At 38.7% G+C, this 15,620-nt stretch overlaps 1 protein-coding gene across 2 annotated transcripts in view; it reads left to right on the forward strand.

The window, feature by feature from the left end:
• Nucleotides 1–15,620, forward strand: part of GPCPD1 (glycerophosphocholine phosphodiesterase 1) — a 57,623-nt gene that overhangs the window by 27,408 nt on the left and 14,595 nt on the right. For both annotated transcript variants that reach the window (XM_008062876.2, XM_021713886.1), the window contains 9 exons: nucleotides 509–671; nucleotides 983–1,115; nucleotides 2,552–2,606; nucleotides 5,747–5,839; nucleotides 8,403–8,480; nucleotides 9,172–9,211; nucleotides 9,611–9,672; nucleotides 13,068–13,133; nucleotides 14,959–15,095. In XM_008062876.2, the coding sequence (XP_008061067.1) occupies nucleotides 509–671; nucleotides 983–1,115; nucleotides 2,552–2,606; nucleotides 5,747–5,839; nucleotides 8,403–8,480; nucleotides 9,172–9,211; nucleotides 9,611–9,672; nucleotides 13,068–13,133; nucleotides 14,959–15,095 (827 nt within the window). The remainder of the gene's footprint in view (nucleotides 1–508; nucleotides 672–982; nucleotides 1,116–2,551; nucleotides 2,607–5,746; nucleotides 5,840–8,402; nucleotides 8,481–9,171; nucleotides 9,212–9,610; nucleotides 9,673–13,067; nucleotides 13,134–14,958; nucleotides 15,096–15,620) is intronic.

The following is a 15,620-nucleotide window of genomic DNA, read 5'->3' on the forward strand; positions in this document are numbered from 1 at the left end:
CGCTACCACACCCAGCTGATTTTTTGATTTATTGTAGAGATGAGGTCTCGCTGCCAAGGCAGGTCTCGAATCCGCGGGGTCAGGCAATCCACTCACCTCAGCTTCCCAGAGGCGCGGGATTACAGGCTGAGCCACCGAGCCTGGCTAGGAATTAGGATTATTTTAATTTTTTAATTTTTTAATTTTTTGAGTTGGAGTCTCACTCTGTCCCCCAGACTGGAGTGCAGTGGCTGCTCCCGGCCACCGCAGCCTCGACCTGCTGGGCTCCGGCAATCCTTCCACCTTAGTCTTCCAAGTAGTCGGAATTACAGCCATGCGCTACCACGCCTGGCTGATTTTTTTTGATTTATTGTAGAGACGAGGTCTCGCTGCCCAGGCAGGTCTCGAACCCGCGGGCTCAGGCAATCCACTCACCTCAGCCTCCCAAAGGCGCGGGATTACAGGCTGAGCCACCGAGCCCGGCTGAATTAGGATTATTTTAAAACCTCCCCCCCCCCCTTTTTTTTAGGAAGATCTCAGTGAACATGTTGTTCAGGGTGATGCCCTTCCTGGACATGTGGGCACAGCATGCCTCTTATCATCCACCATTGCTGAGAGTGGGAAGAGTGCTGGAATTCTTACTCTTCCCATCATGAGCAGAAATTCCAGGAAAACAATAGGCAAAGTGAGAGGTAAGTCTGGAGATGCAAAAGGGGCACCTTGTAAGTAAGCTAAGCTTAAGGTAGAATTTTCATTAGTTTCACATTAAGTATTTGAAAATGGTAAAGATTAAATTAATAATTTGTTTTAGACTATTAGCTAATACAGTGACAGTTTAAGAATCATGTCTGTTAGATTTTCTAGAAGCTTTACTTTTCATCAATTTTGACTTCATTTCTATTTGATTGATATACCTGGTTTAAGTGCTATTTAAATGTAATTGAGCTCATAATGGCCTTTTAAATCATCTTTATCTTTGTCTCTTCTTTTTTTTCTATGAAAGTTGACTATATAATTATTAAGCCATTACCAGGATACAACTGTGACATGAAATCTTCATTTTCCAAGTATTGGAAACCAAGAACACCATTGGATGTTGGACATCGAGGTGCAGGGAACTCTACTACAACTGCCCGGTAGGTTAAATATTTGAGTATGATTAGCATTTGATAGCTCATATTTGATAAGATTTCATTGGTTTGATGCACTGAAGGTCACATGATGTTTTTATTATCCTGGGAATTCAATATAATTTGGGAATTGGAGTTACTATTTCAAAATAAAGACCACCTCTAAGTTTCTGGTCAGTCTTTATATATTGAATTGATAACAAAAAGACATTAAAAGTAGAAAGACGGGAGGGAAAGCTTGATGCAGAAAGCTTTTTTGGCGTCAGTTTATTATCTGTGTTAGGTTCTTACTTTTGGCACATTGCCTGCCTTCTGGGTCTTTGTTTCCTCATCTGTAAAATGGATAAGATTAACCCTAGTGTTCCTTTTAGTTCCAAGTATCCATGTGTCTAGGAAAGTGTAAATAATCTCAAGGAGATTATTTACACTTATTTACACTTGAGTCGTAGTCTCACTCTGTTACCCAGACTGGAGTGCGGTGGCACACTCAAGACTACCACAGCCTCGACTTTCTGGGCTCTGGCAATCCTCCCACCTCAGCCTTCCAAATTGCTGGAATTATAGGCATGCACCACCACGCCCAGCTAATTTTTTGATTTATTGTAGAGACAAGGTCGTGCCATGTTGCCCAGACTGGTCTCGAACCCGTGAGCTCAGGCAATCCTCTCACCTCTGCCTCCTAAAGTGCTGGGATTGTAGGTGAGCCACCATGCTCAGCATCCCTTTTCAATAGACACAGACTGCAGCCTGGCACAGTTATCTTTCCCTTCTAGTTTTTTTTTTTTTTAGTTTATTTTATTACCAGTGCTGTAGCTCATTGCCACAGATTTTTCTACTGTAAATTTTTATCCCACTCCATTTTTTGTTATAGTGATGCTGTGCCAGCTTTGGGATCATTAAGATCTTTTGAGGCCTGTAGAACAAATCGAATTACCACCTAAGGTAGAAGCACCTTCAGACCCCATCTTGTCAAATAATAAGATTTCTTTGTTTCTGTTTTTGTTCTTAATATAGTTTCCATACTTCCGTCCTGTAGGTATGTCTGTCTTTTCCCATTCTCCCACAATATGCCAGTATTAAGTCATCTAGAGGCTCCATTGGAAGGAGAACTTTTCTCTGTCTCATTTCTTCATGCCATTGAAAAGCATTGTATTTCTTAATTGGTCACCTCACTTGTCTCCAAGAAAAAAATCCATAGTATAGGGAAGGTTTGTGTTGTGGTGCAGGATATGTCTATATTCAGCTTGTTAAATACCTATAATTGATAGAGCTTGCATTTATGAAATAATTATGTATACCAGCAAGTGATGACCAATCATATTTGGAGCTGACAAAATTAGCCTCATAATAGAGGTTAAGTACCATTTCTCATTGTTGAAGATACAGTTGTCTTCTTTATCTTTCCTATAGTCTGTGATAACTATATTTCTTCTCTATTTCAGGCTGGCTAAAGTTCAAGAAAATACTATTGCTTCTTTAAGAAATGCTGCTAGCCATGTAAGTAGCCTCTCCTTCTTTAAACAACTTTGGACTAAGGTGGTTGGGTGATCCTCCTCTAGTCTACATTAAGAACTAGGAGGCATATTGATGCTTCTTCTGAACTTGTTTCCATTTCCTTTCTTTTTTTTATTATTTTGAGTTGGGGTCTCACTCTGTTGCCCAGGATGGAATGCAGTGGCATGCTCATGGCCACTGCAATCTCGATCTGCTGGGCTCTGGCATTCCTTCTGCCTCAGCCTTCCTAGTAGCTGGAACTACAGGTGCGTGCCACCATGCCCAGCTAGTTTATTTTTTATGTAACACTTAAAATTTTTTTTAATGTAATTTTTTTTCCTCTCACAGAAGCTGAAGGGGTATATTAACACTTTTTAAAAAGTATATCAGTGTCCATGCTTGCATATCAATTGATGATGTTAAATTTCTTAACTCCTTTCTTTTATCCAGTCTTAAAGGGTAGGAGTCTATTTAATTCCTAATATTTTCAGCAACTGCAACTTGGCGTTTTAAACCTGGGGTTTTCCCCTGCCACCACCCGCCCCAACCCCATCAGAGAACCTCATGTTTCAGACTGAAACTAGGGAGAAAATGGAGAAACTTTTAGTTATTTTATTTCCACTTTTTCCAGTGTCGTCCTTATGCTTTAAACTTGGCCTTTTCAAAAACAGTTCAGCTGATAAACTTAATTAGTCAGGTGTTTAGCTTTATCACTTATATGAACTAACATCTATTTCTAAGATGTGATTTTTAAATATTCTAACCTCTAAAATTGGAACGGATTTTACAATTTGAGTCATACAATTGGCAGCATTTTTTCCTCTCTTAAAGGTATATAAAATAATGATGAATTGTATAATTCATTACATCTTGAATTAATTTAGACATTAATTACTTTAATGTTTAAAAATATTAAATAGTAGATCAGATGCAGTGACTTGTGCCTGTAATCCCAACACATTGGAAGGCCGAGGTGGGAGGATGGCTTGACCCCAGGAGTTCAAGACCAGTCTGGGCAACATAGCAAGCTCTTGTCTCTACAAAATATTAGCCAGGCGTGGCGGTGCACACCTGCAGTCCTAGCTACTGGGAAGGCTGAAGCAGAAGTGGAAGGGTCATCTGAGCTCAGGGTTGAGGCTGCAGTGAGCCATGATTGTGTTACTGTACTGCAGCCTGGGCAACAAAGTGAGACTCCAACTAAAAAAAAAAAACCAAAAAAAACCCCAAAATATATTTAGGAGTGATTGCATTTGTTCTGATTGGTAGAACTAGTTTGTGGTATTATCTTGTTTAAAATAATAGAAGGTGCTAAGATTACTGTGTCAGAAGTCAGCAAGGAAGCAGGCTTCACAGCCAGACTCTTGAGCTTCTTTGGTTCTCACCTGTGATCCATGTGTATCCTCAAGCTGAACACCCTTCCATGATGTAGAGCCTGGGAAGGAATAGAAATGCATTTGTCCAGCCAGACTCGGTGGCTCAGCCTGTAATCCCATGCCTTGGGAGGCCGCGGTGGGTGAATTACCTGAGCCTGCGGGTTCGAGACCCACCTGGGCAACTTGGCGAAACCTCGTCTCTATAATAAATCAAAAAATTAGCCAGGTGTGGTAGTGCACACCTGTAGTTCCAGCTACTTGGAAGGCTGAGGCGGAAGGATCACGGGAGCCTAGTAGGTCAAGGCTGCGGTGACCAGGAGCATGCCACTGCACTCCAGTCTGGATGACGGAGTGAGATTCCAACTCAAAAAAAGAAAGAAATGCATTTGTCCGTTCTTGTACAGCATTTCTGGGTCATATTCACGTTACAGAATTCTCAGACCTTGTTTCCTTTAGTGTCAGCTGACTTTCTTATGTCAGTTTATGTTCCCAGTTAGTTTTAAATGGATTAATTAATAGGACAGAAGGGATATGTTTTTAACTATAATTTTTGTCTTCCTTACTCATCTGTTTAGGTTTCCATCAGTATATTTGACATGTGCATTATTTTTTTTCTTAAGTAATAGAATCTCTCACCAGAATGGAGTGCAGCGGTGTAATCATAGGTCGTTATAGCTTTGAACTCCTGAGCTCAAGGCATCTTCTTACCTCTTCCTACCTAGTAGCTGGGACTACAGTGCGAGCTATGTTGCCCAGCTAATATTATTTTATTTTATCTTTTGTAGAGTTGAAGTCTTGCTTTGTTGCTCAGGCTGGTTTTGTACTCCTGGCTTCTAATAATCCTCCCAAAAGGTGCTGGCATGAGCCTCTGTATTCAGCCGTGTGTACATTCTTATTGCCTGTTTTTGTTTTCTCTGTTAAGCAGCAGTGTAGCTTCCTCTTTAACACTGGCATTTTGCTGAAAGGCTGTAAGGTATCTGCTGCTTGGGTGCACCAAGGAGCAGGGCTAAGAGGCTCTGCCGCTCTTTCTTTACCTTACCTCATCTGTGAGGTTTCACTGTCTAGCTGAGGTATGCAGGGGCCACGGGCAGCCAGGCAAGGGATCCCTGAACTCCAGGTACTTGTTAGGTTCCATTTCTGCTCATCGCAGCAGCTACGGTGACATCTGTCAAGACTGTCTCACTGCTACCAAGGTGCCTGAGTGTTTTCAAGTGAATCAGTGCCCATTTTTTTTGTCAAGGAAGAATTACTGTGCTTTTGCAAAAGAGAAAAGTAATAATTTTAAGAGATTACTTTTTAGAAAAAGCTTCTAGTATTAAATAATTCATAAGAAAGTTTTATGTTTTTGTATACAAGTGTATAATTATATGATGAACAATAAATTTTTTTTTTTTTTTTTTGAGTCAGAGTCTCACTCTGTCGCCCAGCCTGGAGTGCAGTGGCACGCTGCTCACGGCCACCGCAGCCTTGACCTGCTGCGCTCAAGTGATCCTTCAGCCTCAGCCTTCCAAGTAGCTGGAAATGCAGTCTTGTGCTACCATGCCTGGCTAATTTTTTGATTTATTGTAGAGACGAGGTCTCGCCGTGTTACTCATGCAGGTCTCGAACCCCTGAGCTCAGGCAGTCATCTCGCTTCTGCCTCCCAAAGTGCTGGGATTATAGGTGTGAGCCACCATGCCCGGCTAATAAATTTTTTATATATTTGTAGTTTGAGATGTATTGTGTATCAGATAATGTTTTCCACATATTTTCTTTCTTTGTTTCTGTCAGGGTGCAGCCTTTGTAGAATTTGATGTGCATCTTTCAAAGGACTTTGTGCCTGTAGTGTATCATGATCTCACCTGTTGTCTGACTATGAAAAAGGTATGTTGAAATCATTTTAAATTCTTATTGTTAGGTACAAGGTTTAAAAACTAGTAAGTTTTGTTATATTTATAATTATTTGTTGAATAGAGTTGGTCACTTCATTTTCTTGGTGAGTTACAGCCAATCCTTTCCTTTCTTAAGCTCTTGAGAGGGCGAGGAGATTGAAATTTCCTAAAGTAGGGTCTCTGTATTGCCAAATGTGCATTTTAAAAAGTTACTAGAAAGGGACACTCCACGTAGTTCTACATGAGTCTGTTACTGTCATTACATAGTGTTTGTTTTCTAGGCTCCCATCTATTTCTGCCTCAAGCATTTTCTCAAATTAGTAGGCTAGTATGATTTGGCTGGTGTAGGAAGGGCCACAGGGAAAACTTGGTGGCTTGGAGTCAGATGGTGGAGGGCCTCAGGAATGGGGTTTAGACTTGGGAGGTAGGGAGGATGCAAAAGACTTTTCATTGAGAAAGGAAATGTTCAGAACTCAACTTCAAGACCAGTGTTTTGGTAGCTGATGTACTTGTGATTTCAGAGGACAGAGGCCAGAGGCAAGGGGAGCAGTAATGTAGGCTACAGGCAAGGTGAGCCTGGACTGGAGGAGGGACAGGAAGACTGGAGAGGAGGATGTGATGGAGGGAGTCTAGATTGAGATTTGAAAGTGCAGATAATTTTTTTTAGTTGTAATTGTTGTTCACACATAATTGTGATAATTATATAGTCTCTACATTTCAGTATACATATTAACTAGGTTATTTCTCTGGGTCTTAAACTTGGAGGATTCATTGGGCATTTTTAAAAGAACTCTGTTGGATATTATTTTAAACTGAGTTGATTTAAAATGAAAGCCAGTTTGCTAGCTAACACGTAGAACACTGTACCTGGCGCTGCTTGTCATACAGAAGAGTATGACAAGGCACCTGTCTCCACCTGCTAGTGGATTCTAATCAGTCCTGGGGTTGGACTACTGTGATGTATAGAAGAGGAGTCTTCCATTTCTGTGAAATGATATTAGGAGAGGACAGGAAGAGACACATCTATTCAGATGACAAACGTAGAATAACTACACAGAAGTTGAACAGGTTATTTTTGTTGTGGGAGAAAATTAATTAATGCACAATGAAATGAGGAATGAAGTAGTAAAGGATCTTATGAGCCAAGATTGAGATTAATGAATCTAGTTGCAAAGTGTTTTTTAAAATTAATGAGAGTTCATTAAGGAGTATTACAGATCCCCTGTTTTTGCCAGATTATCTTGCTCTAAAGTTGAACCTGAAGGTGTTAATTGGGGAATGATTGCACAGTGAGTTATATATAGTTTTGGGTTGAATTTTAATTTTTAAACTGGTATTTTTCTTATAAAAACAATTCATGTTTTTTTAGGAAAAAATGCAAGTAGTTCAGAAGTTATGAAATGAAAAATAAATCTTCCTTCCCTTTTTCTCCTTGGTCTCACTCCCATACTCTTAATAGTTTATTGTGCATCCTTCCAGAAAAGCTTTATGCAGTATACAGGTTCATGCCAATGTATATTAATACATAAATGAGTATGTGGTAGATTTTGGTGTATTTATTGAATTAATGATTTATTTCTTGTTGATACCTTTATTCATTTCCTTAAGATAGAGTTGCCTCCAACTATGTGGCATTTGATTATTTGATACAGCATTAAAATATAAAATAACAGATTTGCTTGTGGGAGAAATATAGTAGATCAGAGTTCTTGTTAAGTATTACTGCTTGTAGCTAATCAGACAATTTTTTCATGACATTTTCTTTTTATGACTGCTATTTTTTTTTAACCAAGCATAAATTTAAAAGGTTTAAAAAAGTTTAGAAATTTACTGACAGAAATTAATTCCTTTTTTGTTGTTGGAATCCCACTCTTGTCACCTGACTAGAGTGCAGTGGTATGCTCATAGCCACTGCAACCTCAACTTGCTGGGCTCAGGCTATCCTTCCACCTTAGCCTTCCAAGTAGCTGGAACTATAGGCATGTTTATTTGCTAATTTATTTATTTGTTTGTTTGTTTATTGATTGATTGTAGAGACGAGTTCTTACAAGTTGCCCAGGCTGGACTCAAACCTCTGGGCTCAGGCAATCCTCTCCCCTCCACCTCCCAAAATGCTGGGATTACAGGTGTGAGCCACTGTGCCCTTCACAATGAATCTTTTCTTTAATAAAGTTATCTTTCTTAGCTCAAAAAAAATAGTACTTTCATGTTGCTTCCTTAATTGTGTAGCATAGAAACATATCAAATAAAATACAGCATGGCAGGAAATAGGAGAAATGATTGTCTTCTGGCTCTGTCCTCTGATGTCTTCAGTGTCATAACTTTCTTCCAGCAGTTTTTTCCCCAGATACTCCCCACCTACAACAAAAACAGCCAGAGCATAGGGCTAGGAGGTGGTGTTAGGCAGGAAGGCCTCTCCTTTATGGGCTCCCTGTGGCCACCTGACAGTTACTGTCATCGTTCAATAAATTGAGATGTTAGGTCTGTCTAGTGTGAACATCCACTAATAATTTAGGGCCCATTTCTCTCGCCCTGTCTTTTATTCTTTTTTTTAGAAATTTGATGCTGATCCAGTTGAATTATTTGAAATTCCAGTAAAAGAACTAACATTTGACCAACTCCAATTGTTAAAGGTAATAATAGTAGCATAAAACGTAAATTATTCTTTAGACTACTTGTACTTGCCTGTTTATGGTGTTCTCTTTGCATATGGGAAGGAACGTCCATTTAATGTATTATAGTGTAAACTTTGGTTTCTGTTCTGTTTGGAAAGTGGATTTGTGCTGATGTAGCTAACCTCCCTAGCAGTTTCTATGAACCCCACAGATTTTTGTGTTCATGAAGGATTGCACTTGTCCATAAGTCTTTGTAGGCCATAGGGGCTAACCCTTCTCATCTATAATCTTGGTAGCTTGTGGTGTGCTCTTCATTTTATAACTGTCACTATTTTACAGTTTTACACGATAGTTGGTAAACATGTTAATTTCCAGGATTTTTATTTGTTGTACCAATATGATTTCTCTTCCCATACTTATTACATATCTAAATAAATGTTTTATTAACTATAAAATTTTTTTAACTTTAGAATTTTCATCTTCCCTACTTGAGTATTTGATCATGACTTTATATACTTATGCACATATAAAATATGCACAGTGTATGCACATATAAAATATGCACAGTGCTTAGTACTTACTATTATTAAACTGATAATTCTTCATTCTATTATCTTTTCTAATGTGCTAGTTTTTCAAGTTGTAGTTCTGTTGCCACCTCTTAAACTAAGTATTCTTGTCTCATTTCATTTTGCAATGTGTGTTCTAGCTCTCTCATGTGACTGCACTAAAATCTAAGGATCGAAAAGGTATGTACCAATATGGAAAACGGTTTTCATTTTGTAGCTAGCATTAGTAGGATTTCAGAAATCAGTTTCAGCATATTTTTGGTCATTTTAATGAAAATAAAATGTAATGTTATAGATCTGATGACCTTATATACATTAATTTTCAACTGAATATATATCATGTGTATAGTAACCATTTTATTACTTGTCTTAGCCTGATGATGAAAAGTTTTTAATAATTTCGTATGTATCAGTCTTTCCAAACATTTTTAACTTTTAAAAAGTGAAGAGTCCTTCAAGTATAGAACTTGGCTTTAGGGACAGTTTGAACCAGCTCTGTCGTTTGCCAGCTATGATTTAGGAAAAGATCTCAGTGATACAGTGGCATTTTATTTACTGCATTTTTAAAAAAAATTTCAGAATCTGTGGTCGAGGAAGAAAATTCCTTTTCTGAAAATCAGCCATTTCCTTCTCTTAAGATGGTAAGTTCCTTTAGAAACACCAGGATAAGGCTGTCTTGTTAATTTTGTTATGTCTGAATAACTTATTTTGGTTTCTTACATGGATGCTAAAAAGGCTGTGCCAAAGACAACATTAAGATAAGTTTATCATCACTGGTGCTTTTTAGAGAAGATGCATTCTTGTGTGGTGTGCCTGTGCTACTTTTTTTAAAGAGTTATGTATCTGCTCAAATGAATAAAAATTCCCAGTTCAATGGGTTAATTTGGTAAGAATAGAAAATTCATGTCTATCTTTGTATAAAAAGGAAGAAGAAGGCACAGGAAAGGGGTTGGATCGCGATATGGTGGGAGAGGCATTTTTACAATACAGTATGTCCCCTACATATGAACAAGTTCTGTTTCAAGAGCTGGTTGTAAGTCCACCAAAGTCAGCCTAGGTACCCAGCTAACACAAGTGGCTATATAATACTGTACTATAATAGGTTTAGAATACTTTTCAAGCAAATGATAAAACATTTTAATCTTATAGTACAGTATCTTGAAAAGTATAGTACCAACTACATTACTGCTGCTTTTATGCTTGCTTCCAGACGTCCTGGACTTGAAATAAAGATACTGTACTACTGTACTCTCTACAGTACTGTACATAAAAGCACAGCCGCTTGTAGAGGATGCATGCATGTGACAATGTACTCCAGACACATGAACTAGCTAACTTTGAAAGTTCACAATTTGAAGGTTTGTGTGTAGGGGCCTTACTGTATTTAAAACTGGAGAGAGATGAGATTTTCCAACCAAACAAAATAAGTGCTCTTGTTACTTAAAATGAGATGCGAATTTCAAAAATTCACTCTGAAAAAGTATAAGCATTAACTGGCATGAATATTTAAAAACTAGATACAGTGTATACAGCAGTCCCTTTGACAGTATTTGAAAGCCCACAGATGCCAGAGAAATGCTGAGTCTGCTTTCGTTCCACTGGCTTAACTTCCTAAATTCTGGTCTTTTATCATCATCTTTTTCTGATAATGTCAGGTACAGTAGATTTCTTAGATAAAAAATAGATAATTTTAGTTTATCATGATAAGGAAATGTATGCTTTGGGAAGGAAATTGCTAGCTTACTGAATTTTATCTAATATATTTTGCTAGTAACTAAAGCGTGTGTGTGTCTGTGTATGATTTAGGAAGGAAGGGAGTGACAGTAAATACTCTATAATCAAGATATTTTGTTAAAATATTTAGGTATGTATTACCTGAGGAGGAGTTCATAAAACAATCTAAATCATTAAAGAAAATCTCAGTGGTTAAAGGTAAATTAAGTATTGATTATTCACTCTGCAAAAAGTATGCTACAAGAGAGCCCTAAAATGGACATTGTCTTAGTGCATATAAAACATGATTTGTGTAATTTTTCAGATATATATGAAGTTCAGCTAAGTAAGATTATTCCTTCTAGTTTAAAACTCTAAAATCACTGGGTTCTTAGAAATCTTATGATTTCCAGATTTTTTGAATCCATAGGACAGAAAAATTTTTTTAATTGTAATTAAGATTTGACAACTTTTATTTAGTGAAATAAGTTATACACACACACTAACTCACTTTGTCATCATCACTTAATTACAAAAAAAGTTTTAACACCAAAAAATGCCAAATATAGGCCAGGCATTGTGGCTCATACCTGTAATCCCACCACTTTGGGAGACTGAGGTAAGAGGATTGCTTGAGCTCAGGAGATTGAGACCAGCCTGGACAACATAGCAAGACCTTGTCTCTACAAAAAATTCAAAAAACTTAGCTGGGCACAGTGGCGTCAACTTGTAGTCCCAGCTACTTGGGAAGTTGAGGTGGAAGGATCGCCTGAGTCTAGAAGCTTGAGGCTGCTGTGAGCTGTGACTGTGCCACTGCATTCCCCAGCCTGAGCAACAGAAGGAGACTCTGATTCCCATCCCCCCCAAAAAGCCAAAATATAACCTTAGTATATAGACAGTCTTTCCTGAAAATTTAATATTTAACAATCTCAGTACTAGATATACTGTCCTTATTTTTCTAATTTTGCATTAGTCCAGTAAAAACATGACTGCTGTGTTACATAAATAAGGTTTTAGATACAGGAGGAGAAAGCAGAAAAGGCCCACACAAAATTGAATCAGACCTTTATAGGCATACTTGCCATGCGGCTGGGCAGCATAGACTCAGCACTACATCTGAGGTTGCCAGTCTCACCAGCTGTGTTCTGGCCACTGTGCTACACTGTCTGTACACATTTTATTTGCTGTTATAAAATTAAATACCACATATATAGTACATGTTAAATGATATCCAAAGTTTTGGAGTAAAAGCATAATCTGTCATTCATTTTGCCCTTGAGCATGTTTGTGTATTTACCTGGCCTTCATGTTTGTTATAAGACTAAAGTCGGGCTGGGTGCGGTGGCTCATGACTATAATCCTAGCACTTTGGGAGGCCAAGGTGAGAAGATTGCCTGAACCCACAGGTTTAAGATCAACCTGGGCAATTTGATGAGCCCTCATCTCTACAGTTATATATATATATAAAAAAAAATTAGCCGGGCATGGTGGCACATGCCTGTAGTTCCAGCTACTTGGAAGGCTGAGGCAGAAGGATCACCTGAGCCCAGCAGGTTGAAGCTGCAGTGGTCATGAGCGTGCCACTGCACTCCAGCCTGGGAGAGAGTGAGACTCCAACTAAAAAAAAAAAGCAAAACTAAAGTCAGCTCTTTGTAGGTTAATGATAAGCTTCATATTTTTAATATAATTTTCTAGTTATGACTACCAAAATAATCCGATTGCAAAGTGTGTAGATAATTTAACTTAGATAAGTTGACAACATATTTGTTCATTTATATAGATTATAGCCTTACTGACTCATGAGCTTCCACATAGTCTTTCATTTAGGAATATATCTTTTCAGGGAGTTATCAGCATGGTATTTGTTAAGCAGTATCACCTTCAAAACAAGTTAAAAATCATGTTTTTTCCACATAATTATACCTTAGTAGAGTCAATTGGTATACTTGAGTGCAATTCAGATAACAACAAATGTCTAGAATTCACAATGACAACTCGCTCTGGGTGTTCAGTAGTAATAGTGAAAAGGATTTTAGGGTAAGGACCCATCTTTGTGGTGGTAGTAGTTAGTTACCACAGCTGTTGCCTTGAGACTACCACTTTTGCTTTTGGATTTCTTTTGACCTTCCTATTTAACATAATCATGAACCAGGTTGCCAGTTTGAGTATAAGGTAGTGGTTTATATGCACAGAATGTTTTATCCTTGTTAGTGATATATTCTTATTGATTATTTTTTGTAATGATTTTTTTCTTATTTTCTTATTTTACTGTCTATCTCACCAAAAACAAAACAAAATTCACCACCAACAAACAAAACTCTAGGTTTTAGAGTCTTTGCCGGAAGATGTAGGATTTAACATAGAAATAAAATGGATCTGCCAACAAAGGGTAAGTCTGTATGCTCCACGGTCTTTACTAGCTACCCCCATTCTTAAAAATTCTTTCATTTGTGTGTGTGTGTGTGTGTGTGTCTCAGTCATGGTCTCACTCTCAACCAGGCTAGAGTGCAGTGGCGTGATCATGGCTCACCACAGCCTTGACTGCCTGGGCTCACACCATCCTTCTGCCTCAGCCTCCTGAGTTACTGGGACTGCAGTCATGTGCCATCACACCTGGCTTAAGTTTCTAAAATTTTTTGTAGAGTCAAGGTCTTGCTTTGTTTCCTAGGCTGGTCTCAAACTCTAAGTTCAAGCAGTCCTCCCACCTTGGCGTCCCAGAGTGCTGGAATTGCAAGCATGAGCCACCGTGCCCAGATGCCTTTTGTGTTTTAATAGAATAAGTGAAATCTTATTGTAGCTTCCTCCATCAAGCACAGTGCTTGTTGGACCTTTTAAATATAGCTTATCTTAAACTTATATGAGAATACTTAAAATTAATCGTGAATATACTGTAGAAATGTTCACTTATTTTTGTCTCGTGTGCACATTAATATAATGGCTTTGGGGCATCCTTGGAAAATAAACAGACATACTCTTGCATTTAGTTTATACTTTCTTATCCACCATCTAAAAATAATTTTCTAAGCAATTTTCTGTTGAGTAACAGTAGCTAGTAGTAGTTTACCCAGGAAAAGAAATTTCTGCAGATGTGTTTTAAACCACTTCCAGATCTAGTCATTTGTTCAACAAATATTTTTTGAAAAGCTTCTATGGGCATGTTCAGTGTGGTGGGGACAAATCGTGAACAAAACAAGACGATTTTGCCCTCCTGGAACTTATATTTCAGTCGGGAAAAACAATGAGCTTACTGGGTTTTTTTTTTTTGGTTTTTTTTTTTTTCCGAGTTGGAGTCTCACTCTGTCACTCAGACTGGAGTGCAATGGCCGCTCCCGGCCACCGCAGCCTTGACCTGCTGGGCTCCGGCGATCCTTCCGTCTCAGCTTTCCAAGTAGCTGGAACTACAGGTGTCCACTACCACGCCCGGCTAATTTTTGATTTATTGTAGAGATGAGGTCTTGCCAAGTTGCCCAGGCGGGTCTCGAACCCACGGGCTCAGGCAATCCAGTCACCTCAGCCTCCCAAGGCGTGGGATTACAGGCTGAGCCACCGAGCCCGGCTGAGCTTACTGTTAACTACATCAGAGGAGGTGGAGTATGTGCAAGGGGATAGGATGACAGTAAGAAGACTGGGGTGAGGTGGGGTGGGGTGATGGGGTGTTAGGGACTGGAATTCGCTAATTCAGGTATCATGATGGGGGAATTGGAGCAATATCCTTGAGTTTGTTTTGGTCAGAAATACCCATAACTTCCCTCAGATCATGCTGTATTTGACGGGCTGGTCCTGGTTAGTGTAGCAAGTTCTCAACTGAGATTTTCCTAATATGTGATTTTTAGTTTTCTGAGCTAGAGTTATTTCAGTATGTAGTATTTAAAACATTTAATATTTGAACATCAATAGGGGTGACCTATTATCTTGGCTGTATTTATTGAGTTCTTTTAATTATAATTTGAGGGTACTTGATATGCCTAAAACCCAGAGAGCAAGATTTTTGACTCGTAATTTATAACTAGGCAGGCTTTTTTGGTAATGTGAAAGCAAATTAAATGTCCTGTGTTATCTTGGGCAAGTCACTTAATCATTTCAGATTTCCTCATTTATAAAATAATAGTTGGACTCAAATGTTTTTTCTATTACATCTTGCTAGAAGTAAAAATTTCTAGCACTGTGATTTTAGAAAGTACAATGGCTTTTATTTTCCTTTTTCTTTTATATAGGATGGAATGTGGGATGGTAACTTATCAACATATTTTGACATGAATCTGTTTTTGGACATAATTTTAAAAACTGTTTTAGAAAACTCTGGGAGGAGGAGAATAGTGTTTTCTTCATTTGATGCAGATATTTGCACAATGTAAGTGATACTCAGTTTTTTTCTCTTGCACTCTTAGAATATATCTAGAGCTTAAGCGACAACTGGTTGGAGGTGAGAAGCTGTCCAGATTTCACTCTAACTGTGCTCCTGGTGGTTGTGTGTTCTCATGCCTCTTTGTGATTACTTACTGGGTGCCCTATACTACCAGGAAATCCATACCTGCTCTATCCTAGAGCCTTGCCTTTTGTTCTTTTTTTTTTTTTTTTTGAGTTGGAGTCTCACTCTGTCGCCCAGACTGGAGTGCAGTGGCACGCTACCGGCCACCGCACCCTCGACTTACTGGACTCCGGTGATCCTTCCGCCTCAGCCTTCCAAGTAGCTGGAACTACAGGTGTGCGCTACCATGCCCGGCTAATTTTTTGATTTATTGTAGAGATGAGGTCTCGCCAAATTGCCCAGGCGGGTCTTGAACCCGCGGGCTCAGCCATTCCACTCACCTCAGCCTCCCAAAGCGCGGGATTACAGGCTGAACCACCGAGCCCGGCTCCTTTTATTTTATTTTAT

Source organism: Carlito syrichta, unplaced genomic scaffold, assembly GCF_000164805.1.
Source record: "Carlito syrichta isolate Samal-C Ts95f unplaced genomic scaffold, Tarsius_syrichta-2.0.1 Scaffold21242, whole genome shotgun sequence".
NCBI classification, from domain to species: Eukaryota; Metazoa; Chordata; class Mammalia; order Primates; family Tarsiidae; genus Carlito; species Carlito syrichta.